The sequence below is a fragment of the Loxodonta africana genome, chromosome 3 (genome assembly GCF_030014295.1).
Source record: "Loxodonta africana isolate mLoxAfr1 chromosome 3, mLoxAfr1.hap2, whole genome shotgun sequence".
Lineage (NCBI taxonomy): Eukaryota > Metazoa > Chordata > Mammalia > Proboscidea > Elephantidae > Loxodonta > Loxodonta africana.
In genome coordinates this window covers 32002143-32025589 of record NC_087344.1, presented here as the reverse complement: position 1 = coordinate 32025589, position 23447 = coordinate 32002143, and the positions used below count along the sequence as shown (strand labels likewise).

The window sequence follows — 23447 nt, the reverse complement described above, 5'->3', positions numbered from 1 at the left end:
CCGGGACTCCTGTACTGCTGGGGTCGGTTAGGATACCTGTTCCCTGTGGGACCCAATCCATCTGGATCCCCGCTCCTATGGGGCTCAGTTAGGACCCCCGTCCCCTGTGGGACCCCTTCGGTGGGGACTCCTGTCCTCTGTGAGATCCACTCCGTTGGGAACATCGTCCTCTGTGGAGACTGATCAGTCAAGACCCCTGTCTCCGTGGGTCCGGTAGGTCAGGATCCCCGTCCTCTATGGAGCTCAGCTGGGACCATCGTCATCCGTGGAACTCCACAAGTCACGATTGCCATCCCCCGAGGGACCCGCTTTGTCGAGACCCTCGTCCCTCGTGGGATTCGCTCGGAGGGGACCCCTGTCCCCTGTGGGGCTCGCTCGGTCAGGACCCCTGCGCCCACGGGGACCCGCCTGATGGATGCCCACGTCCCCTCTAGGGCCTTCTCGGTGGAGACACCCGCCCCTGGTGGGTCCGCACGGTCGGGGACTCCTTCTCCTTTTAGAGTACAGTGAGTCAGGGGATCCTATCGTGGGGTGCCCACTGCGTCAGGACCCTCGGCCCCTGTGCAGCTCCATTTCTCCAGAAGCCCAATCCGGGTTCCGAGCAGAGAAGGACCCTCATCTGAACTCATTTTCCGCCCGCGGAACCCTCACGCATGCGCGGCTCGCTTCTAACGCGAGGCCCAACCCCGCGCCAGGTGGCTCCGCCCTTAGGTAACGTCACATCCTAGCCCCGCCCCTCCTCTGGCGCCCCTCGTCTCCCGGGGAGGAGGGGGCTCGCTTTCACCTAGGGGGCCTGGCCTGCAGGGGGCGGGTTCCTGCGTGCCTCGGCCTTCGATTGGACCAGCCCTCGCCAGTGTTGTTTCGGTATTCCTCGGCTCCTGCCCTTTTCCCTTCCCTCCCCCGGGCTTCCGCTTCCGGTTCTGACGGACAATTCGGCCGTAACGATGATCGGGGACATCCTGCTGTTCGGGTAATTGGGGGGGCCCAGGGAATGGGGAGAGAGAGCCAGACCGGGCGAGGGGCGGCTCCGGTAACCGCATTCTCCCTCCGCAGAACGCTGTTGATGAACGCCGGGGCCGTGCTCAACTTTAAGCTGTGAGTAGGCCGCTCCGGTCCGCGGCCCCACTCGGGACACTCGTAACCCCGCCCCCACATGCGTAAACCCGCCCCACCTCGCAGCCCCGCCCACAACCCAGGCCCCGCCCTTGTCTCAGCACTTCCCCGGGAACACGCCTTCTGGTAGCGCTTCTGTTCCGCTGTCCTCTTGTGACCCTCTCCGGGCCTCCACTCAGTACCCCGGAGAGTTTCAGACCTTTCTCCCAACGGAACCCCCTCGATGCCACCCAGAAAACTTTTAGCCCTACCCCGACGTTCCGTCCACCACCCTGTCGCCTTTCAGCATCGTAAGTGGTCGCTCAGAGAGAGTCATTGAGTCACCCGAGGTCACACGGGAGGTCAGCAGCTGGGCTGCAGCTGCAGCTGCTGCGTCTCCAGGGGCCCTCTGAGCCTGTGTCAGGGCCAGGGCAGTGCATGTCCTTATGTCCCATCGATAGCGAACACTGCTCCTTTTTGTAGGAAAAAGAAAGACACCGCGCAGGGCTTTGGAGAGGAGTCGCGGGAGCCCAGCACAGGTAAGACCTCTCACCTTCCAGTTCTGGTGGCCGCTTGCACTTCCAGCTGGAGGCCCTGGAATCACATTGTCCATTTTGGAAAGGACAGTTCTTTCTCATCAAGCCTTCTACTCACGTGTGTGCGCTCGTTCCCACGAGGTCTCTAGGTGGCTTAAATGGTTTGTGCTGGACTGAATCTAAGGTTGGTTGTTCGAACCCACCCAGCAGCATGGCAGAAGAAAGGCCTGGTGGTTGGCTTCCATAGATTAAAGCCAAGAAAACCCTGTGGAGCATAGTTCTACTCCATAACACATGGGATCACCGTGATACAGTTGACTTGATGGTAACAGGAAGTGGGGGAGAAGACAGAGCTGATACCTGGTGAAGTTTGGGGGGGAGAGGGAGACAGAGGGGATATTCTGGAGGAGGGGACAAGCTACTATTTTTGTCAGGTGCCATCGAGTTGGTTCCATCTCATAGCGACCCTGTGCACGACAGAATGAAACACTGCCCAGTCCTGTGCCATCCTCACAATTGTTGCTGTGTGAGCCCATTGTTGCAGTCACTGTGTCAATCCATCTTGTTGACAGTCTTCGTCTTTTTCACTGATCCCCTACTTTACCACGCATGATGTCATTTTCCAGGGACTGCTCTTTCCTGATAACATGTTTTCTAAGGAGCATTCTGAGTGTCTTTCTTCCAGGATGGATTTGTTTGTTCTCCTGGCAGTCCATGGTATATTCGATATTCTTCACCAGCACCACAGTTCACATGGATCAATTCTTCTTTGGTCTTCTTTATTCATTGTCCAGCTTTCACATGCGTATGAGGTGATTGAAATGCCATAGCTTGGGTCAGGAGTACCCTCATCCTCAAAGTGACGTCTTTGGTTTTTAACACTGGAAAGAGGTTCTTTGCAGCATCTTTTTTCAATGCAATATGTCATTTGATTTCTTCGCTGCAGCTCCCATGGGTTGATTGTGGATCTAAGTAAAAGGAAATTCTTGACAACTTCAGTGTTTCCTCAGCTTATCATGAAGTTGCTTATTAATCCAGTTGTGAGGACTGTTGTTTTCTTTATGTTGAGGTGTAATCCATACTGAAGGCTGTAGTCTTCGATCTTCATCAATAAGTGCTTCAAGTCCTTTTCACTTTCAACAAGCAAGGTTGTGCCATTTGCATATCCTAGGCTTTTAATGAGTCTTCCTCCAATCCCAGTGCCACGTTCTTCTTCATATAGTCCAGTCTCAAATTATTTGCTCAGCATACAGATTGAATAAGTATGGTGAAAGGATACAGCCCTGACGCACACCGTTCCTCCTTTTAAACCATGCAGTATCCCCTTGTTCTGTTTGAAAAACTGCATCTTGGTCTAGGTACAGGTTCTGCGTGAGCACAGTTAAGTGTTTGGAAATCCCATTCTTTGAAGTGTTATCCATGATTTGTTACGATCCACATAGTCGAATGTCTTTGTGTAGTCAGTAAAACACAGGTAAACATCTTTTTAGTAGTCTCTGCTTTCAGCCAAGATCCGTTTGACGTCAGCAGTAATATCCCTCCTTCCATGTCCTCTTCTGAATCTGGCTTGAATTTCTGGCAGTTTCCTGTTGATGTACTGCTGCAACTGCCTTTGAATTATCTTCAGCGAAATTTTACTCGTGTGTGATATTAGCGATATCGTTTGATAATTTCTGCATTCTCTTGGATGACCTTTCTTTGGAATGGGCACAAATAAGGATCTCTTCCCCTCAGTTGGTCAGGTAGCTGTCTTCCAGATTTCTTGGAATAGAAGAATGAACGCTTCCAGCTCTGAATCTGTTTGTTGAAACATTTCAGTTGGTATTCTTGTCAGTTCCCAGAGCTTTGTTTTTTGCCAGTGCCTTCAGTGCAGCTTGAATTTGTTGTTCAGTACCATAGGTTGTTGATTATATGTTACTTCCTGAATTGGTACAATGACTCTTTGTATTCCTTTCATGTTCTTTTGGTGCATAATTGAATATTTTGCCCATAGAATCCTTCAGTATTGCAACTCGAAGCTTGAATTTTTTCCTCAGTTCTTTCAGCTTTAGAAATGCCTAGCGTGTTCTTCCCTTTTGGTTTTCTAACTCCAGGTTTTTGCACATTTTATCATAATACTTCAGTTGGCCTTCTCGATCCACCCTTTGAAATCTTCTGTTCATCTCTTTTACTTAATCAGCTACTGTACGTGGTGCAATTTGGGGGAGATATGACTCCCTTCCATGTGGGAGACCTGGGTTGATTCCTGACCAACGCACCTCATGTGCAGCCACCCCCTGTCTGTGGAGGCTTGCGTGTTGCTATGGTGCTGAACAGGTTTCAGGGAAGCTTCCAGACTATGATGGATTAGAAAGAAAGGCTTGTGGATCTACTTCTGAAAACCAGTCCTAATGATCTGATCCACAACCAGTCATAGGGACGGCGCAGGTTTGGATAGTGCCTGGGGTCGCCATAAGTTGAGGGCTGACTTGACAGCAACGTGTTTGATTTTTGGATTTGTGTTATGTGTGTTAGGCCTGAGAATGTGATGTTCCTCCTGCCCACCCCTGCCCCACTTTTCTCCCACCAGACTTCCCCAGACAAGTCAGCAGTTACTTCTCTTCCTACAGCTGTAATTTTCTTTTTGGATGCTGTTGTCTCACTCACGTCTGCTCTTGCACTTGATCTGTAAACCAAGAGAAGAGGCCTGAGACTTTCAGGCTCCCAGTCTCAGCGCTCCAACATGCAGGAATGAATGAATGAACGGATGAACAGCCTCACAAGCAGTTCTTGATTGTGGTGTGATGGACTGATGGATAAATGCAAACCTGTTTTTTGGCCTACGTGATGTCATTTTCTTGTTTTTATTAAGAAAAGCAAATCCACTGGCGTTGAGTCAACTCTAACTCATATCAACCCCACGTGTGCAAAGTAGAACTGCCCCATAGGGGTTTCTTGGCTGTAATCTTTACGGAAGCAGATTGCCAGGCCTTTTCTTCTGCAATGCCGCTGGGTGGATTCAAACCGCCAACCTTTTGGTTAGTAGATAAATGCAGACCATCTTTGTCACCCGTTAGATGTCAACATTGCTAGACTTTGAATAAATTGTGACTCCTGCCCTGATTGAAAATCAGGTGTCTTGTTTTCCTTGAAAGATGGGCCCATCCTGAAGCTCAGGGTTCAAGTGACTTCCTGGCAGCTGTTGAGTGGGGTTGAGAAGCCAAAACAACTTCCAGCAGGGCGAGGGACCTCCGCCTCACCCCAGGTCCCATCCCCTCATATTCGTAGATCTCACTGCCTGGCCCTTGGAGGCCCTGGAATTTGTACCACCTGATGAATTGATTCCTGTGACTCTTTGGAGTCTAACGAGACCTGCTCATGACTGTTGTGTCTATTCATGCATTCGTTCATTTGCCAGATGCTTATTGAGAACCTGCTGTGTGCCAGCCATTGGGCAGGGTGCTGGAGACACAGCAGGGAATAAGACGGTGTCCCTGCCTTGTGGGACTTGCCATGGAGGAGCAAACAGTTCCAGGCGGGTTAAGTGCTGACATGGAGTAACAGGATGGTGAGGGAGTGCCGCTCCAACTGTGTTGTGCCAAGGGAAGCCCCCTCTGAGCAGGCAGTGTTGTAGCCCAGGCATCCATGCCAACATGGAGCATTATACAAGGTAACTGGACCCTGAGGGAACTGTCAGACAGCTGCCGTCCCCTGGGGCCCTTCCCACTGGGGAGCTGCTATATTAGAGGCCTTGTATAGGTGTTTCACCCCGTCTCCTGACCCTGAAAGGTAAGGGTTGTCTTCCCATGTGACAGATGAAGAAGTGGGCTCAGAGGTGTAGCTCAACGTGCTAACAGCGAATCTGGGTCTTTCTGGTCCAAGAGATTGTAATCGTGACCACTGACCAACCCTTCATTCATTAATGCATTCAGCAACTATGTATTTTTGTTGTCAGCTGCCATTGAGTTGGCCGGGACTCATGGTGACCCTGTGCAGAGTGGAATGAAATGCTGCCCAGTCCTGCGCCATCCTCACGATCAGTTTGGATTGGACCATTGTAATTCATAGGGCTTTTATTGGCTGATGTTTGGAGTAGAGTGCCAGGCCTTTCTTCCTCATCCATCTGAATCTGTTGAAAACGGCTTGGCATCCCAGCAACACACACTGCTATGTATTGCCTACCCGCCATGCTGTGTGAAAGACTCTATTCCAGGCCTTGGGGTCGCATCCTCCGAGTCTGAATTGGAGCCGTGGTGGGCGAGAGATTGGGCATGAAGGCTGGGAGGCGATGAGAGCCCATTCGGTGATGGGTTGGCTGGCATGGCGGCTGTGCCCTGACCCTGGCTCCCCAGGCTCTTCTGGCTCGATCTTTTTTCACTATGCTTTGTTCTCCTGCAAGGTTCATTCTGGTTGTCTGAGGAACGCTGTTTCTCCTTCCTCTGTTCTCTCAGTCTGACTGACTCTTCCTGCCTTAGCAGCTACCTTTGTGGAGTGCCCCTGTGTGTGGGCACTGTGCTGAGGTCTTATCGGCACCCCCACTTAAATGGGAGAAAACCCAGGCGCACAGAGGCCAAGGGCTGGCTCAGGGTCCCTAAACAAAAGGGCAGAGCTGGGCTTTGAGCCCGCACTTTAAGGTCTAGCTCACAGGGTCCTTGTAGAGGCATCCTCTGACCTGCACCCCTGGTACACACCCTTGATTGGACCTCCCCCGCCACCCAAGTGTAGGTTATTAGGGCACCCTGAACTTTTCCATCTTAGCAGCCATCCTGGAAAATAACCACGTATGTGATTAGTTGTCTAGCATTTGTCATTCCTGTGAACTCCTGGAGGGCAGGGTACCTATCTTGTTCCTCCCTGTGTCCCTAGCACCTGGCTGTTGCCTGGAACCAGGGACCTCAGAATCTGTTGGTGGCAGGGGATCCCATTTACCAACCCTGGCCCCAGGGAAGGAGTCCCTGGGTGGTGCAAGAAGTTAATGTACTCGCTGGCAACCAGAGGGTTGGAGGTTTGAGTCCACCCAGAGACAAGTCAGAAGAAAGGCCTGGCACATTACTTCTGAAAAGTCAGCCATTGAAAACCTTGTGGAACACAGTTCTAATCTGACATGCAATGAGTTGCCAAGAGTCAGAATCGACTCAGTGGCAAGTTATTTATTTATATGTGTCTTAACAAAATATTCTCTTGGTTTTCTTTAATATTAAAAAATGTAAAAACCGTCCTTACCTCACAGGCCGTATGGAATCAGGCAGTGGGACACATTTGGCCCGTGGGCTATGGGTTGCCAACCTCTGCTGAAAAGACTGGGCTTTCAGTTCTCCCAGCTCAGTAAACCTGGCAGAAAGCAAATGCCCTTTTCCTAACTGTTGGGGCAAAAGTCCCAGGGCTGGGTCTCACTGGACAGGCTTGGGTCACATGTCCCTCCCTGAGCCAATCAGGCTGGGGGCTCAGTGCTCTGGGGGTGGGTGTCAGTGGCACTCTAGGCGTGTACGCTGAGGGAGAAGATGTGGAGGCCCAGAGGGGAAGCTGCGGCAGTGGGCACCAGGTGGGCAAAAACCGAGTAGGCCCACCACGGCCATTACAGCAAAAACGCTAGCCGTGTTGTAAAAACGGTTTTTCACTTTCCAGGTGACAACGTGCGGGAGTTCTTACTGAGCCTCAGATACTTCCGGGTCTTCATTGCCCTGTGGAACATTTTCATGATGTTCTGCATGATCGTGTAAGTCTGACGTTTACTTTCTCAGTGTCCTTCTCCAGAACGGCCTGACCTGGTGGTCTTTCTCCGCCCTCACAGTATGCACTTTGTGTCACACTTCTTGTCTTCAAAGTAACATCTCTCTCAGTCAGTCTCAGTCAGTGAGGAGACCGGGGACCCATAGGGAGGGGTAAGCCATGGTGCCACGGTCCCATGAGCCAGGCCGGAGCTGTGGCTGGGACAGGGTGTTCTCTGAGGTCTGCCTGTGTCAGGTGCCTTGTCATGCGCTGGCCAGAGACACCTTACCCTAGTCCATGACCTGGTCATTTCACACCAGTGTGGGACACGTTGCTTATGTGGCCAGTGTGCCATGGTGTCCTGCTTCAGCTCTGCTGAAAACCAGCAGAAACGTATTTAGACTTTATTTTTATTTTCACACCCGTTTTCATTTATGCATTAGGCTAGCAAAAAAAGACCCCAACAGATTGGTTTGGGGGCTGTGGTGGTTCAGTGGTAGAATTTTCACCTTTCACGTGGGATACCCAGGTTTGATTCCTGGCCACTGCACTTCATGCATGGCCACCGCCCATCTGTCACTGGAGCCTGGTGTGTTGCTGTGATGCTGAACAGGTCTCAGTGGAGCTTCCGGGCTAAGGCAGACTAGGAAGAAAGGCCTGGCAATCAGCTTCCAAAAATTAGCCAGTGAAATGGCTGTGGATCACAATGATCCGATCTGCAGCTGATCATGGGGATGGCACAGGACCGGGCAGCGTTTTGTTCCACTGTGTGTGGAGTTGCCATGACTCAGAATAAACTCGAAAGCAGGTGTTTAACTGGTGGGAGGGGAAGAGTCCCTCAAGGAAGGCCTCTACTGGGAAGCAGTGATTTGCTTCCCAAGATATTGAAAAACTGGAAACCACCTAAATATTCAGGAACAAGGGAAGGGTCAGGTAACTTGACGGACGTCTATTTGACCAGCTGTCATGACACCGTGACTGATGACGTTCCGGAAGGTTCCATCTGCAGGGTGAAATGTTTTGAAAGTAAAAACAGCTGGATGATGCCTGTATTCACGGCCTGAGCTCAGATGAGGCTTGCTCTTGGTAAACATGGAGTAAATATTGAATGAGTGCCTGAACGATGTGAGGGAAATACAGCTCAGTGAAAGTGCTAGGAGGACCTGCCCCAGCTGGTCCACGGAGGCGATACCCTGCCATTGCCGAGGAAGCTGGTGGAGCTTGGGGGATGGTTCACTTTTCCCTTCGTCCACTTCTGTGCTGTTTGTCCTGAACTATTTTGGGAGTTTGTTGTTGTTGTTGCCTGCCATCAAGTTGCCCCCAACTCATGGTGACCCCATGCACGATGGAACAAAATGCTTTCCGGTCTTGTGCTATCCCCACGATCAGTTGCAGATTGGACCGTTGTGATCTGTAACGATTTCATTGGCTCATTTTCAGAAGTAGATCACCAGGCCTTTCTTCCTAGTCCCTCTTAGTCTGGAAGCTCCACGGAAACTTGTTGAGCATCATAGCAACATGGACAGATGGACAGCTGCACATGAGGTGCCTTGGCTGTGAACTGAATCCAGATCTCCCACATGGAAGGGGAGAATTCCATCACTTAACCACCAATGCCTTATTTTGAAAATCTGTAAGTCATGAAAAACTTTGAAATGCAGGGAAAAACATGTTGAACTGTTTAGGGTGAAGTGTACCGATGTCTGTGACTTATTTCAAAACACATCAAAAAATAAGGTGGAGGATGGGTGGATAGATTCATGATAAAGCAAAGTGTTAGTTGTAGAACCTAGGTGGTGTGTATGTGGGTGTTCACCAAACTATTAACTCTTCTATATGTTGAACTTTTCATGATAAAATATTGGGGGGGAAGTAGGGAGAAAATGAGGATGTCAAAGCATGGAGTATATACAAGTAAAAAGTGAAGGTCTGTCTTCACAATTCAATATTTTTTAATATGTAATCTAATTCCAGAACATTCTCAATACCCCACACAGAAACCTTATACCCATTAGCAGTCATTCTCCATTCTTCCTTCTCCGATCTCTGGCAAGTCACTAATCTGTTCTCTGTTCTGGGTATTTCATGTAAATGGAATCACACAGTACGTGTCCTTTTGTGTCTGGCTTATTTCATTTCGCATAATATTTCAAGGCTCACCCATGTCATAGCATGTGTCAAGACTTCGTTTCTCTTTATGCCTGAGTAATATTCCATTGTTTGGATAGTCCAAATTTTGTTTACCCCTTCATTGAGATATTTCCATCTTTGGCCACTGCAAATAGTACTGCTGTGAATGTGTACAAGTTTTCGTGTGGTTGTGTATTTTTCATTTCTCTTGGGTGCATACCTAGGAGTGGAATTGCTGGGTCATGGTAACTCTATGCTTAACTTTTTGAGGGACTACCAGACAGTTTTCCAAAGCAGCTGCATTTTAGGTCACCATGAGCAGTGTAGAAGGATTCTGTACATCCTCACGAATGTTTGTTATTGTTATAACAAATAACAATTTTTTTAAACTGTTACTTTTTTTTTTTTTAATAGCCATCCTAGTAGGTATGAGGTAGTATCTCATTGTGGTTTTAATTTGTATCTTCTTAATGATTAATGGGAGACCTGTGGTGCAGTGGTTAAAAGCTTGGGTGCTAACCAAAAGGTCAGCAGCTCAAGTGCACCAGCTGCTCCTTGAAAATGCTATGGGGCAGTTCTACTCTGTCCTGTAGGGTTGCTATGAGTCTGAATTGACTTGGCAGCAAAAGGTTTAATGACTAAAGATGTTGAGCATCTTTTGATGTGCTTATTGGCTATTTGTGTATCTTCTTTGGAGAAATGTGTATTCAGATCCTTTGCCCCCTTTTTTTTTTTAATTGTTATTTTTCTACTCATTATTAAGAGTTTTTTCTATATGCTAGATATGTTTCTTATAAAATATATGACTTGCAAATATTTTCTCCTATTCTGTGTGTTGTCTTTTTACTTTTTTGATGGCATCCTTTGAAGTAACACAAGTTTCTAATTCTGATGAAGTCTCATATCTATTTTTTTCTTTTGTTGCTTATGCGTTTGGTATCATATCTAAGAAACCATTTCCAAATCCAAGGTCACGAAGTCTTACTCCTATGTTTTCTTCTAAGAGTTTTATTGTTTTGGCTCTTAAACGTTTAGGTCTTTGATCCAGTTTGAGTTATTTTTGTGTATGGTGTGAGGTAGGGATTCACCTTCATTCTTTTGCATGTGGTGATCCAGCTGTCCCAGCATCACTTGTTTTCGTTTTGGAAATAAATGTTTTTTGGAATGGTTTTAGATTTGTAGAAAAGTGGCAGAGCTAGTACAGAGAGTTCCACTACTTTCTTTTTAATGGAAATTGGTTTGCCACTGTGAGGCTGAGTCATAATTTATGTACTCATTCTCTGACTGATAGGCATTTATATCATTTTCACATTTTGCTTTTCTAGATTTTTCTTCAATGATCAGTGGCCTTGGGGGGAAAAATCAATTATTTGTTTATTTAAAGTTCTTTTTTATTCATAAAGTCACCACTGACTTGAGGTAATAGAAAATTGACTAAAATGGTATAGGTTTATATGAAATTTTTTTTTTTTAGAGTTACTTTTAAAAATCAGGAAATAAGATAATCTACGTAATAGTAACATAAAATAACTTATAAAAGTGTTTCTAGAGCAGTAACTACCTACTTTCACAGAACTTTCTGCCTTCTGACTTCCCCAGGCTGTTTGGCTCTTGAGCCTCCTGATACGGACCTAGGATCACACCTTCCCAGGTGTCGACTCTGCGCTCCTCTGTTCTGATGACTTCAAGAATGTTTTTGGAACATTCCAGCGACCTGCCCAGAAAGTTCAAGTTCGTGGTGGGTGGATAAATGTTCTCCAAGATGCCAATGATTTCCCAGCCACACCATTTTTTCCTTTTCGTTTCTTTTCAAAGATATTCTCACTTTGGTCTCTGAATTGCAATGCTGTCCACTTGACGAGTGTCAGGAGCGCTGATAAAATTGCATCCCCCGTAGATGAAAAGAACACGTCTAAATCATTTTATCGCACTGGAACCCCTCTTCCACCAAGCCTTTACTCGGTACCTGTTTCTGGATATTTTTTGGTTTCTTTTTAATAACCATTTTTTGGTTAGAATCAGGCAGGTGTTTTTATCATTTTAACCTGGGGATCTGAGCCCGTAAGTTTGACGAAGCCTTTCTTTTGGACAGTGTTTGTTTGGAATAAGTAAGTTGGGAGTTGCTGGGTCCGACAGTGGATCTAGGAGCAGTGAGGGGCCTGGTGTCCGAATTCCTTTCCCATCCTGACAGGCTCTGCTAGGCCCCTCGGTGTACCTCAGGTCGTCCTCAGGACTTTAAAGAGCAGGGGACACTGATTTTCCTGTTTAAACACTAAACTGTTAGCGAGTGGCATGAGATGATTACAGGTGAAGTATTACTGATTCCCACGGGACCGGGGTGGGTGGGAGTGCTGTGTGAAATCTTGCTTTGCCTTGAAGCCCTTTGTGAAATAAAGTAACTTTGGGGCCATTACTTTTACACTTGCCAGAATGAGTGATTTACATGGTGATATCGAAACTGTGTTCTAGAAGCTTGAGTTTATGGGTCTTCTTTTTCAAGTTGGTGATTTCAAGGTCGAGAAACAATTAGCCTTGTTCAGGAAACATGATGATTTCCACATTGTCTTCGAGAGGGGGTCCTGGTTTACTCACCAAAGTGAAATGCCTGCAGTCAGTTGCCCAAATCCCGGAGGCTTTTGATTTGCTTGCTGTGTTTTTTGAAATCTTGACTTGTAAGTAAACCTGGAAAGGGGAAAAGAAGTAAATACACAGGTTTCTAGCACTAAATAGCATTGAAAGTAAAAGCTTGTTTCTAAAAGGGACCTTTTGCTTGTACGTTTTTTACCAAGAAGCCGACTTCAACTTAAGTCGTTTCTAATCGTCCTTTGGAAAACACCTAGGATTCACTTTGGAGGTTGTCAAAAAGCCAAGAGTTGAGGTTAGTTTTTTTTTCTTTTCCTTTTGGATTTTGCTAAATAAACGGTTGATAAAATTTGTACAAATATGGTTTTGACCCAGGCTGCTGCTAGAGGTCATGAAAGTGCCTGGGATTGCTGTGGAGTTTTGCTACACCAGGGTCAAGCCCATTTCTACTTTTGCTCAACTAGCATAAAGGAGTCCTTGGATGGTGTAAGTGGTTAAGCGCTCAGCTCCTAACTGAAAGGTTAGAGGTTTGAGTCTACCCAGAAGCGCCTCAGAAGAAAGCCCTGGCAATTTACTTCCAAAAAATCAGCCATTGAAAACCCTACAGAGCGCATTTCTGCTCTCACACATGTGGGGTTGCCGTGAGTTGGGGTCAATTCAACAGCAGTAGGTTTAATATAATTCTGCTTCATTACTTCTATAATTTTTTCTCCTGTCAAGTCTGGGCCAAGTGTCACCTCATGGCCTGTGAGTACCAGGGATCATAGCTGCTGAATCAGTCACCACCCGGGCCCATGTTCTTGTCCGAAAGAACAGATGGGCCAAGGTCTTGGGTGGCCCGTCTTTGAGGTGTGTGAATGGTGAGAGGGAAACCTTCCACCTTAGTCTCATTGTAACGATGCATTTATTCGTTACGGGGATGAATTATGCTCTAAGAATAGAATGCTGTCTTGAGAATTTTGTCTCAGTTGTTGTATCTTTCTCCTGAGAACTGTTGCCTCGTTGTTCAGTTCTTATGAGCAGCGTAGCTTTTCAGGATGCGGTAGGAGGCTGCCACCATCCCTTGTTGGTGCAAACAGTGTACGTGCTTGGCTGCTAACTGAAAGGTTGGAGGTTCAAGTACACCCAGATGCACCTCGGAAGAGAGGCCTGGCAATCAACTTCTGAAACATCAGCCATTGAAAGCCCTGTGAAATACAGTTCTACTCTGATGCACCCGGGGTTGCCAGGAGTCAGAGTCAACTCCATAGCACCTGGTTTTTGGATTCATAAATGCCTTCTGCTGCTCGCTCTGTGATGTGGAGTCTCGTATGTAAACAATGAAGGAAGGCTGCAGTTTGGAGTTCCTGCCCTTGCCATGTTTTGTTTGGGAGTTCATGTTTGAAACTCTCTTTAGTTCGTCTGCACTTGCCACCTTGAGAAGTGGAGCATGTCTCTCCTTTGTGTGGGTTTCTCATTGTATGTCAGTTTCAGCCGCTGTAGGACAGCAGTTGGCAAACTGTGGGCCACAGGCCAAGTCTGGCCCATCACTTGTTTTTATAAATAAAGTTTTATTGAAACACAGCCATGCCCACTTGTTTATGTATTGCCTGTGGCTGCTTTTACGATACAACAACAGAGATAAAGTCGTTGTGACATAGACCATCTGGCCTGCAGAGCTGAAAATATTGACTGCCTGGCCCTTTACAGAAAATATTTGCTGATCCCTAAGTTAGGAGATGACAGAGAATCTTGCGGTGCCCCTTCCGGTAAAGCCACCCAGATGGATTCATCACCATGCCTTGTGGTCTTATTTTTCTTCCCATGGTTTTTTTTTTTTGGTGGTGAGAATATACATAACAAAACATGCTAACTCATCATTTTCCACCTGTACAATTCAATGACGTTGATTATATTCTTCAGGTTGTGCAACCATTCTTGCTGTCCGCTTCCAAGTGACTGCACCACCATTAACTTAAACTCAGTGCCCCCTAAGGAAAAACTCCCCCTTTGTCCCCTCCCTCCCACTTCCGGTAATCACTAATAATCTTAGGTCCCTATGTATTTGCCTGTTCTAGGTATTTCATGTAAGTGGGGGCATACAGTATTTGCTCTTTTGCAACTGACTTATTTCACTCAGCATGATGTTTTCCAGGTTTACCCACGTTGTGGCATGCATCAGGTCTTATTTTTCTTTATGACTGAGTAGTAGTACGTTGCAGGGGTGGACCACATTGTGTTTATCGGTCATCTGTTGATGATATTTCAGGTGTTTCCACCTTTTGGCTATTGTGGTGTTGATTTTAGCAAACACATTTTCAGACATGTTCTTCAAATTTGGTGAAAATCCAGCCAGCCATTTTCAAGTGATGTGGCTAATGGGCCAAAACCCAATTTTATTTTTCTGGATGGGTGGGTGGGTGGGTGGATGGATGGATGGATGATGGGTGGGTGGATGGGGGAAAATCCCTCTTGGGCTCCTAGGGACTCCTCATAGCAGCTCAGATGAATATGATAATGAGCTCAGATCTCAGGAAGTAGTTAGATTTCAAAAGCAAGCATGACCGTCATTAGTGATCATTTTCCCTTCATTTCAACCACTTCATTATCTCTTTCTTAAACAAATGTGAATTTATGAAATACTCGGCAAGCTTCCTAACGTTTTATTGTTGATGATCTTGTGTTGATGGAGAACGGGTGCTGTTTGTGTATCAAGCTGAAGGCCTGCTGTTAAACAAACAAAGACGGAGATTCTATTTGGGGCTTGTTTTCCCCTATTCCCTTGATTACTAGTGCTATGCAGAGAAAGACTTGATCTGCATCAAGCCCCTCTCTTCTCGTGAGAGTTTGTGGAAATCAGAGTGTTGGTAATCCCAAGTGTTCCTGGATGAGAAATCAGGCAAAAGGATCAGTACCAGTTTCTGTTAAGTGGATTTGACTCCTAGCGACCCCATGTGTATCAGAGTAGAACTGTGCTCCATGGTTTTTGATGGCTGATTTTTTGGAAGTAGATCACAGGCCTTTCTTCCAAGGCACCTCTGGGTGAACTCGAACCTCCAACCTTTCTGATAGCAGCTGACTGTGTTAAACATTTGCACACAGGGACTCCAACCAGTTGCCATTGACTCCAACTCATGATGACCTCATGTGAGTCAAGGTAGAACTATGTCCAATAGGACTTTCAGTGGCTCATTTTTTTGGAAGTAGATTATTAGGCCTTTCTTCCAAGGTACTTCAGGGTGGACGTGAACCTCCAACCTTTCATTTAGCAGCTGAGGACTTAACCATTTACCACCTGGGGACACAGTGCAGCTACCTCGTAGTTTTTACCAGTGTTGCTGCTTTTATTGAGAGACATGTTCAACAGGGTTTTGTGAGGTTGAAATGAGATAGCCGAGTGTGTGGCTTGCAGTAAATACTCAGCAACTCTTGGGCTGGTAGTATGGCTTTGAGGCATTAAAAAAAAAAAAAATCTGTGGTCTAGGAAAGTCCCTGAGTGTGCTGTGAAGGTCTTTGTCTCTGAATGCTCCACGTTAAGGTCTTTATGTTGTAGTGGGCTTAAATATTGTCCGAGGTTTTATGGGGTCAAATATTTTCCAGAGCCCTCTTTAAAAAAAAAAAAAAAGAATAAAAATTCCAAATATAAAACTGCAGGACCTCAGAAGGGACCCATGAAAGTGAGCTTCAGTTGCTTCCTGGTATATCCACTGCCTCTGGCAAGAAGTATTCAGGTAGGGCAGCTCCAGTGCAGGTTTATCCAGCCACTCACCATCCTCAGTATATCGGCCCAACCTGATGCTTGCTTCTCTTGTGGTTTCAACATGGTTGCTTCATTCCAGCCATCACATCCAGCATCCCAGTGTGGCTACATCCGGAATGAAGAGGCCATCCTTTCATTGAGTCTCTTTGTAAAAGTGTGGAAACCTCATACAGAACCACCCCCTCCTCCAGCAGGTGTCCCTTCAGGTCTCGTTAGTCAGAACTAAGTGACAAGCCCACCTTTAACTGTTCCCTGAGAAGGCAGTGTTATGGCCATGATTGGACGAGACTGGCAGGATTCACCCCCAAGCAGGTGTTAGGGAGGTCAGGAATGGGTGTGTGTCTCAGCCACCAAAGTAAATGTGAGAATGTCTTCATTCCTTATTTGTGAGCTGAGTACAGAGTTGATAGCTGCAACCCAGTCATTTATCTTCTGAGCATGGCCCCTAAGGACAGGGACAATGGGAATCTTGTTTTAGTTCTTGGAAATATATATGCACGATTGCCATTCTGGTATTATTTATACAAGAGGGAATTTGAAAATGACTAGAATGTCCAACCTTTGGGGGGATGGTCAAGTAAACAGATACATCCTGCAGATACCTGTACTATTCAGTGCCGCCATGGCCACTAGCCCCACGTGGCTGTTTAAATGAACTCAGTTAGCCCAGTGCCTCAGAGCAACCCCATTCCCAGTAGCATTTCACGGCAGGAAGCTCTAGGGCCAGGGCTGTGTCTAGAACAGAGGGCCTCTAAGGGCTGGTATGAGTTTTCAGTGGCTGCTGCAACAAAAGATCACAAACTCAGTGGCTTAACATTCTGGAAGCCAGAAGTCCAGATTGGGTCTCCCTGGGCTAAAATCAAGGCATCAGTCGGGGGCCGGTTCCTTGCTGGAGGCTCCGGGGAAATTCCGTTTTCTTGCCCTTTCCAGCTTCTGGAGGTCACCCACGTTCCTTGGTGCATGGTCTTGTCCTCTGTCTTCAAAGTCAGCAACATCGGTGGAGTCTTTCTCATGACACCATGTCTGACCCTGACTCTTCCTGCCCCGTATAAGGACCCTCGTGGGGACATTGGGCCCACCCAGATAACCCAGGAGCATGTCATTTTGTGGCCAGCTGGTCAGCATCCTTAATTCCATCTGCTACCTTAATTTCCCCTTGCCATGTGAGATAATGTAGTCACAGATTCCAGGGAGTAGGACGTGGACATCTTTGTGGGATCCTTGTTCTGCCGACCACGGGGGAAGATAGTAAATGTTTTTACCCACACATCACACACATGTGCCACACACACATGCACAACACACATGCACACGTGCCTATCACATGCCACACACATTGCATATGCCGACACGTGCACGTGCCTAGCAAATGCTGTGCGCCCCACGCGTATCAGGCATACACACGGCACACATCGTACATGACAGAAACAGCACACATGCTGCATGTTCCTCTTACCACATGCTACACGTCACATAGCACACACCACACACGACACGCACACATGGCCCTTACACACGTATCGCCTTGCTCAGACCCTTTTCAGATCGGAGGACGTCTGCTGGCTTCCTTCTCCTGGCCTCCCCTTGTGGAAACTCACTGAGATTAGAGCATTTCGTAAAGCCATTTGGCCTTGATAGGACACTGCCGTTCTGAAATTTGCTTTTAGAAAAGTGAACTGTAGTTGGCAGCATGGTGTGGGGAGGGAGGGAGCATTGGGAGTTGGGGGGTTCCCTGTCTGACGACTTGCCATCGAAACTGCACTCTGATCTGTGAGTCTGTGACCTAGGTAACCTTGGAGAGCCAATGGCAGGATGCCTGTGGTTCAGGAAAGGCCAGGAGGAATCTTGTTAAATGGCTCCGTTTGTGCGTGTGTGTGTGACATGCATTTGTGTGGCACATGTATGCTGTGTGTGGCATGCATTGGGATGTGGATGTGAGTGGAATATGTGTGATGTTTGTGTGGTGAATGTGTGTCATTGTGAGACGTGTGGTGTGTAACATGCAAGTGCGATACATGTGTGCGGTGCACGTGTGTGATATGTGCATGTGTGGCATGTACGATGTGGTATGTGTGTTTCTGTGTTATGTGGGGTATGTGTGTGTGGTGTACACAGGCTGTTACAGATTCTGGCTTGCTGCCCCCTCTTGAACTGCGCTTTCTCTTTATAAGCTCAGAACAGCCGCACTTCCTGTGCCAGGGCCTATATATTCACTGCCTCTAGCATGACTCAAGGCTGTAGGGAGTATTGGCATCATCTGGCTGTCCCCATGGGAAGTGGAAGCCAGGCCTAGGGGAGCTGGTGTGAACCCTGGCCCCCTGGCCCTTCTCCCTCATCTGCTCCGCTGCCTCCCCACCTGGGATCTTTCTGGAAAGTTGGGGGCCAGTTGTCTTTGGCTCAGTATACCACCATCTGGGCTTACATCATCAGGTGCTGAGGAGGTTTGGTGAGCTGCTGTGATACCCAATGCATAGTAGGTCCTCAGGAGACACCATTTGTAGCTGCGGCCCCTCCAGAACCCCTTGGCACCAGAGGCATTCCAGAAGTCAGAATTTGCTGGATTTCTAAGAGGTAGCATGATGCGTGGGTTCCCAGGTGGCACAAACAGTTTGCAATAGACCACTAACTGAAAAGTTGGTAGTTCGAACCCACCCAGCAGCACCATGGAAGAAGAGATGTGGTGATCTGCTTCCATAAAGTTACAGCCAAGAAAACCCTATGGAGCTTAGTTCTACTCTGACACACAAGGGGTTGCCATGTGTTGGAGTCACGGCAACTGGTTTTACTGTTTAGGCAAGAAATTTGAGGGGGCATGGTGGGGATGGCTTGACTTGGATTCCTAGAGTGTCAACTGGCGCCAGGACTAAAGGGGACTTCTTGACTCATATGTTGGAGTCTCACCCAGGTATTTGGAGCTCCATCATCACTGCTGAATGGGTTCCTTCATCCTCCATGATGGCCCAGGGCCCCTCCCCTCAGCACATGGCCCCTCCTACAAGGCTGCCAGCCTTCTGACATAGCAGCTTGGTACTCCTAGGACTGCAGATTTGGAAGCTGCCAGGCATCCTCCCCCCCCCGCCCTTTTTTAACCGTTTTATTGAGATCTAACTCATGTACCATAAAGTATATGTTGAATGTGTACAATTCAGTGGGTTTTAGTATATTCAGATGGTTGTGCAACCATCACCATAATCTAATTCCAGAACATTTTTGCCACCATAAAAAGAAACCCCATGCCTGTTAGCAGTCACTCTCCATTTTCTCCTCCCCTTCCATTCCCTAGACAACCACTAATCTACTCTCTCTCTCTACATTCGCCTGTTCTGGACATTTCATTTAAATGGAATCATACAATATGTGTGCTTTGTGTCTGGCTTCTTCCAGTTAGCATGACATTTTCAAGGTTCATCTGTGTGTAGCATCAATCAATACTTCATTCCGTTTTATGGCCAAATAATATTTCATTGTATGATTGGACCACATTGGGTTTACCCATTCATCTGTTGATGGACACATAGCTATTGTGAAGAGTGCCTCTATGAACATTCGTGTACAGATCTTTGCATGCATGTGTGTTTTCCATTCTTTTCGGTTGATTCCTAGGAGTGGGGTTGCTGTTGCTGGGTCATGTGACAGCCAGGCCTTCTTAAGTCACTAGCCTGGAATGGCCAGAGCATTGCTTCCACTGCATTTTCTTGGCTGAAGTGAGTTGCAGGCCCAGCCCAAACTCAGGGGAGGGGCTGGCACAAGGGCCTGAATATCAAGAGGCGGGGTTTGTTGAGGGCCTCATGTAAAGTTCCCAGTGTGGAACCTGATACCCACACTAGGTGCTTAGTAAATGTTACTCCCTGTTATGCTCTTTATTATTAAGAACAATAATATAAAACCAGGGCAGTAAGGAAAACTCAAACTGTTAGGAATCAGATCTGCATCCACCCTCAGCATTTAGGGATCATTGGTACCAGAGCATGGTACCAGATCCACATGGTGAGAACTGTGAAGCCTACTAGAGGTCAGAGACAGACCCCAGCACTTGACAAGATGCATAGGAGGCAATACGTGTTCATTTAGAAAATATGGAACTATAGGAAAAAAATGTAAGAGGAAAATAAAATCAGCTGTCATTTTATCTGTTGGAGATAATTACTGTTAATATTTTGCTTTCTTCCCTTCCAGTATTTTTTCTGTGTGTCGTGTATATAAGCATACGTATTTTTTATGTGCCTTATATGCATGAGCATATAAACAAGACTTCCTGCAAACACAAGCAGAATGCTGAACCCCATTTCTAGGTACTTCTGAGATAACTGACCTGGTTGAATGAGTTTATATATGAGAAAGTGCCTTTTAAAAATTCCCACGAGACTGTTAAAATCAGGACAAACTTATGGGTCAAAGTGGGTTTTGTCACGTTTATTTTTCCCTATTAATCACCAGAGCCTTACATGGCTTATTAGGGGAAGTCCAGTAACTTCCTCTCCTTTAAAGTGCCCAGGACTCCCAGGGACTTAGTATGTCTAGAAGGGCACAGCTGCTGCCGACTTCAGGCTGGCCTGTTCCCACTGTTGCTCCTTACAGCCACATGGTGTCATTGTTGAAGACTGATCCTGCACGGTTTTGGTAGCCAGGCCACTCACTGCTTTCTTACCCAGATTCTTGCTTGGGTCACAGTGTTTCATCAAGGGAGAAAGATCCGACTCCTGTAGTGTGAAACTTGGCTGAGAATGCTCTGCACGTGGGCTTCTGGAAACTACCTCCCCAGCCACTTCCCAAAGCAAGAGCAAGTCATGGACTTAGAGCTACTTACTTGCTCTTCCTTCCTTCTTAGGGGCCACCTCACTATGAGACAGCTTTTTCAAGGGTGTTCAGTACAGAAGTTCTCTCAGGACCACCACCACACAACCCATCCTGACTCATAGCGACCCTGTAGGACAGAGTAGAACTGCCCCATAGAGTTTCCAAGGGGCGCCTGGTGGATTCGGACTGCCAACACTGGGGACAAAACTCTCTGTACCCAGATAATGAAGGGATACATTGCTGGGGAAGAACCATTATGGTGAGAGGACTTAAGACTTTCCACCTAACCTTTGTGTAACTGACAGGAGTCATTTCAAGTGTCCTTTCTTTGTAGCAGAAGGTCGGCTAGGTGAACTGCAGTGTCTACCCTGGACCTAGGAGGAGCTGCTCACACTTTCAGGACTCCTGTTCACTGCCTGTTTTATTTAATCTTTACCATTACAAACACCTTTTTATAGACAATGTTAAATGAATAAAATTATGTATATGTATTTACAGATGTGCGTGTGCACGTGTGTGCCTGCATGCATATACAATATGTATTACATCTTATGAAATATTTCACTCATTGAAGAAACATTTACTGAAGCACCCTGTGTATCCAGTGTCCCTAGTGTCCCTGGGTAGTGCAAATGATTTGTGCTGTACTAGTAACAGGAAGGCTGGAGGTTCAAACCCAACCAGTTGCACCGTAGAAGGCCTGGAAATCTGCTTCTGTAAGGATTACAGCCAAGATTACAGCCTTGTGGAGTGGTTCTGCTCTGACATACATGGGGTCAACGTGAGTCAGAATTGACTCGAGAGCAATGAATCTGGGTTTGTGCGTGTGTGTACCAGATCTATGGAACTGAAAAGTTTGTGTATGTGTGGGTGTGTGTATACAGTTGTCATGTATTTGAGGACATGTTCATTCACTTATTCCACAAATAGCTAATAAGCACTTTTTGGAGTAGAACGCCAGGCCTTTCTTCCAAGGTGCCTCTGGGTGGACTCAAACTGCCAGCTTTTCATTAGTAGCCAAGCATGTGAACTGTTTGTACGACCCAGACACTAATAAGCACTTTTCTATCTACTGGGGATTCTGAGGCAAGTCAGTACCCTCATGGAACTCACAGTTACATTAATGCTGCTTCTTAGTTTAAAACGAACAGGTAAGTTGAGTACTTTTCATAAAACAACCTTTCCTGTGCAAAACAAATTATTTCTATGTAATCCTTGACTTTTCAAGGAGACGTTGTACATCTGAGTTGGAAATTCATAGAGGCAGGACCGGCATATGCTTGGAGGGAAGGCTTGTTTATTTTGCTTATCTGAAGTGAGATAAAGACTATCTCCAAATGGACCATTTTCCAACTTAGACCATATATGCAAAGCACCTCATTTTAGAAGAGAGTAAAGGGAAGTATTTTGCCCTTGTTTAGTTTCTCCTACAAGAGAGATGCAGAACTTTTCACATGTGCAGAAGCAAGAAACCACAACCACGTGCAGAAGCAGCAGTTTTTGCACATAAAAAAAGCTTCCCAGAAACATGACAAATGCAAGACTAACAGGTGTAGCACAGATTCAAGGTGCACATGTGGTTCTCATCAGCTGCCGCCCTTGTGTTTTAAACCTAGGTCTTCCTGTAACAACAAAGTTATTTCCCTGAGGCTGGGGTTGGTAATCCTCCTTTCCACCCCTTCTCATAACAGCATTTCTTACAGAGCTTCCACAGAGAGGAGAGACAGCCAGTAATTAAAGAAGGCAGCTGGGAGGGATGAAAGGGGGGAACCCTTCGACTTGACATCAGCAGTTCTGGGTTTGAACCGGAGCTCTCGGGGTGATCTTGGGCCTCAGTTTCCTCCTGTCATTCAGAGGATGAGGTTTCAATTTTCTAGCACCCCCAAGCAAAGCAGGGTGGAAGGAGCCTTTTAACCAATGGTTAACTGCTCCCCAGGGGACATTTGTGCTTGTCACAACTGGGGAGGGGGCGGTGAGGAGGCTACTGGCATTCAGTGGATAGAGACCAGGGATGTGGCTAAACATCCTGCAAGGCACGGGTGGCCCCAAATGTCAATTGTGCCAGGTGGGAAAACCCAGGTTTGCAACTTCGAGGTCAGCTCAAGGGGGCTGGTGTTTCAGCTTCCCGATCTCTGGTGGCAGCTTCTCCGAGGCGCGTTGTCTTCTCCCGTTAAAGCGTCCTAAGACCGACCCTCGCCTCACACCCACGCCGCACTAGGAGAGGCGGGGACACGGCCCTACGCAAAGCTGCTCAGGTGAAAACCCTGCTGCGCGCAAAATCGCAACGGGGACGTCTGTGGCCTTGCGTCCCCCAGAAAAACCGCTCGAAGGGCTTGGAGGGTTTCCGCGGATGCTCGCGACAGCCGTCCTCTGCCGTCCTGAGGCCAGAGTCTCGATCTGACCCGCACCCCCGCGGTAGCAGCCTAGCGCGCCGGGTTCAAGAACTCGGCGGGCGCGCACGCGCAAAAGGCGCGTTTCCGTAGGAAGCTGCCGGCGCGCGACGGGGGCGGGGCCTCGGGCGGTGGCCGTTGCCCCACCCAACCGCTTCCTAACGGCCCCCCCCGGCCGGGCAAAGGGGCGGGGCGGGCAGAGGGCGAGTGCTCTTGCGCGCGCATGCGCGCGCATGCGCGCGCATGCGCGGAGACACGGGGCGGAGCGCTCGCTCGGTCCCGCCCCAGCCCGGCGTCTGTGCCCGCCCCCATCTCCCAACCTCCTCAGCGTGGCGCCGACGCTGCGTGCGGCGCGGGTTACCCAGTGTGCTCCGCGCGGGGGCAGCTCACTGGAGTTTGCTTCTCGAGGCGGCGGCTCCGGCGACTCCGGCGGCTCCTCCTCCCTGGTGGCGGCGGCGGCCCGGCCCGAGCGCCGGCCCCGGCTCCCCTCTC

The 23447-nt window shown here is 47.7% G+C and overlaps 1 protein-coding gene and 1 non-coding gene across 3 annotated transcripts; both read left to right on the top strand.

The window, feature by feature from the left end:
* The first annotated feature begins 817 nt into the window (after positions 1–817).
* On the top strand, positions 818–11201 carry SMIM7 (small integral membrane protein 7). Of its 2 annotated transcripts, XR_010321255.1 has the most exons (6): positions 818–970; positions 1054–1095; positions 1576–1631; positions 7233–7323; positions 8785–8949; positions 11046–11201. XR_010321255.1 is itself a non-coding variant. In XM_010593240.3 (5 exons), the coding sequence occupies exons 1-5, from the start codon at positions 945–947 to the stop codon at positions 11059–11061; spliced, it is 231 nt and encodes a 76-aa protein (XP_010591542.1). In that variant the 5' UTR covers positions 842–944; the 3' UTR covers positions 11062–11201. The 2 variants fall into 2 exon arrangements, 1 of the variants encoding a protein (XP_010591542.1); XM_010593240.3 differs by lacking the exon at positions 8785–8949 and having other exon boundaries at positions 842–970.
* TRNAE-UUC (transfer RNA glutamic acid (anticodon UUC)) lies at positions 7796–7866 on the top strand. The gene has a single exon. It is a non-coding gene; the product is annotated as a tRNA-Glu (tRNA).
* Positions 11202–23447: the final 12246 nt, after the last annotated feature.

What these genes read in the sequence shown, in the direction of transcription:
- SMIM7 (XM_010593240.3), top strand. Translation starts at nt 945, where the DNA reads ATGATCGGGGACATCCTGCTGTTCGG. An exon ending in GCCGTGCTCAACTTTAAGCT is followed by an intron (nt 1,096 to 1,575) that starts GTGAGTAGGCCG and finishes TCCTTTTTGTAG; the next exon opens with GAAAAAGAAAGACACCGCGC. An exon ending in GTCGCGGGAGCCCAGCACAG is followed by an intron (nt 1,632 to 7,232) that starts GTAAGACCTCTC and finishes TTCACTTTCCAG; the next exon opens with GTGACAACGTGCGGGAGTTC.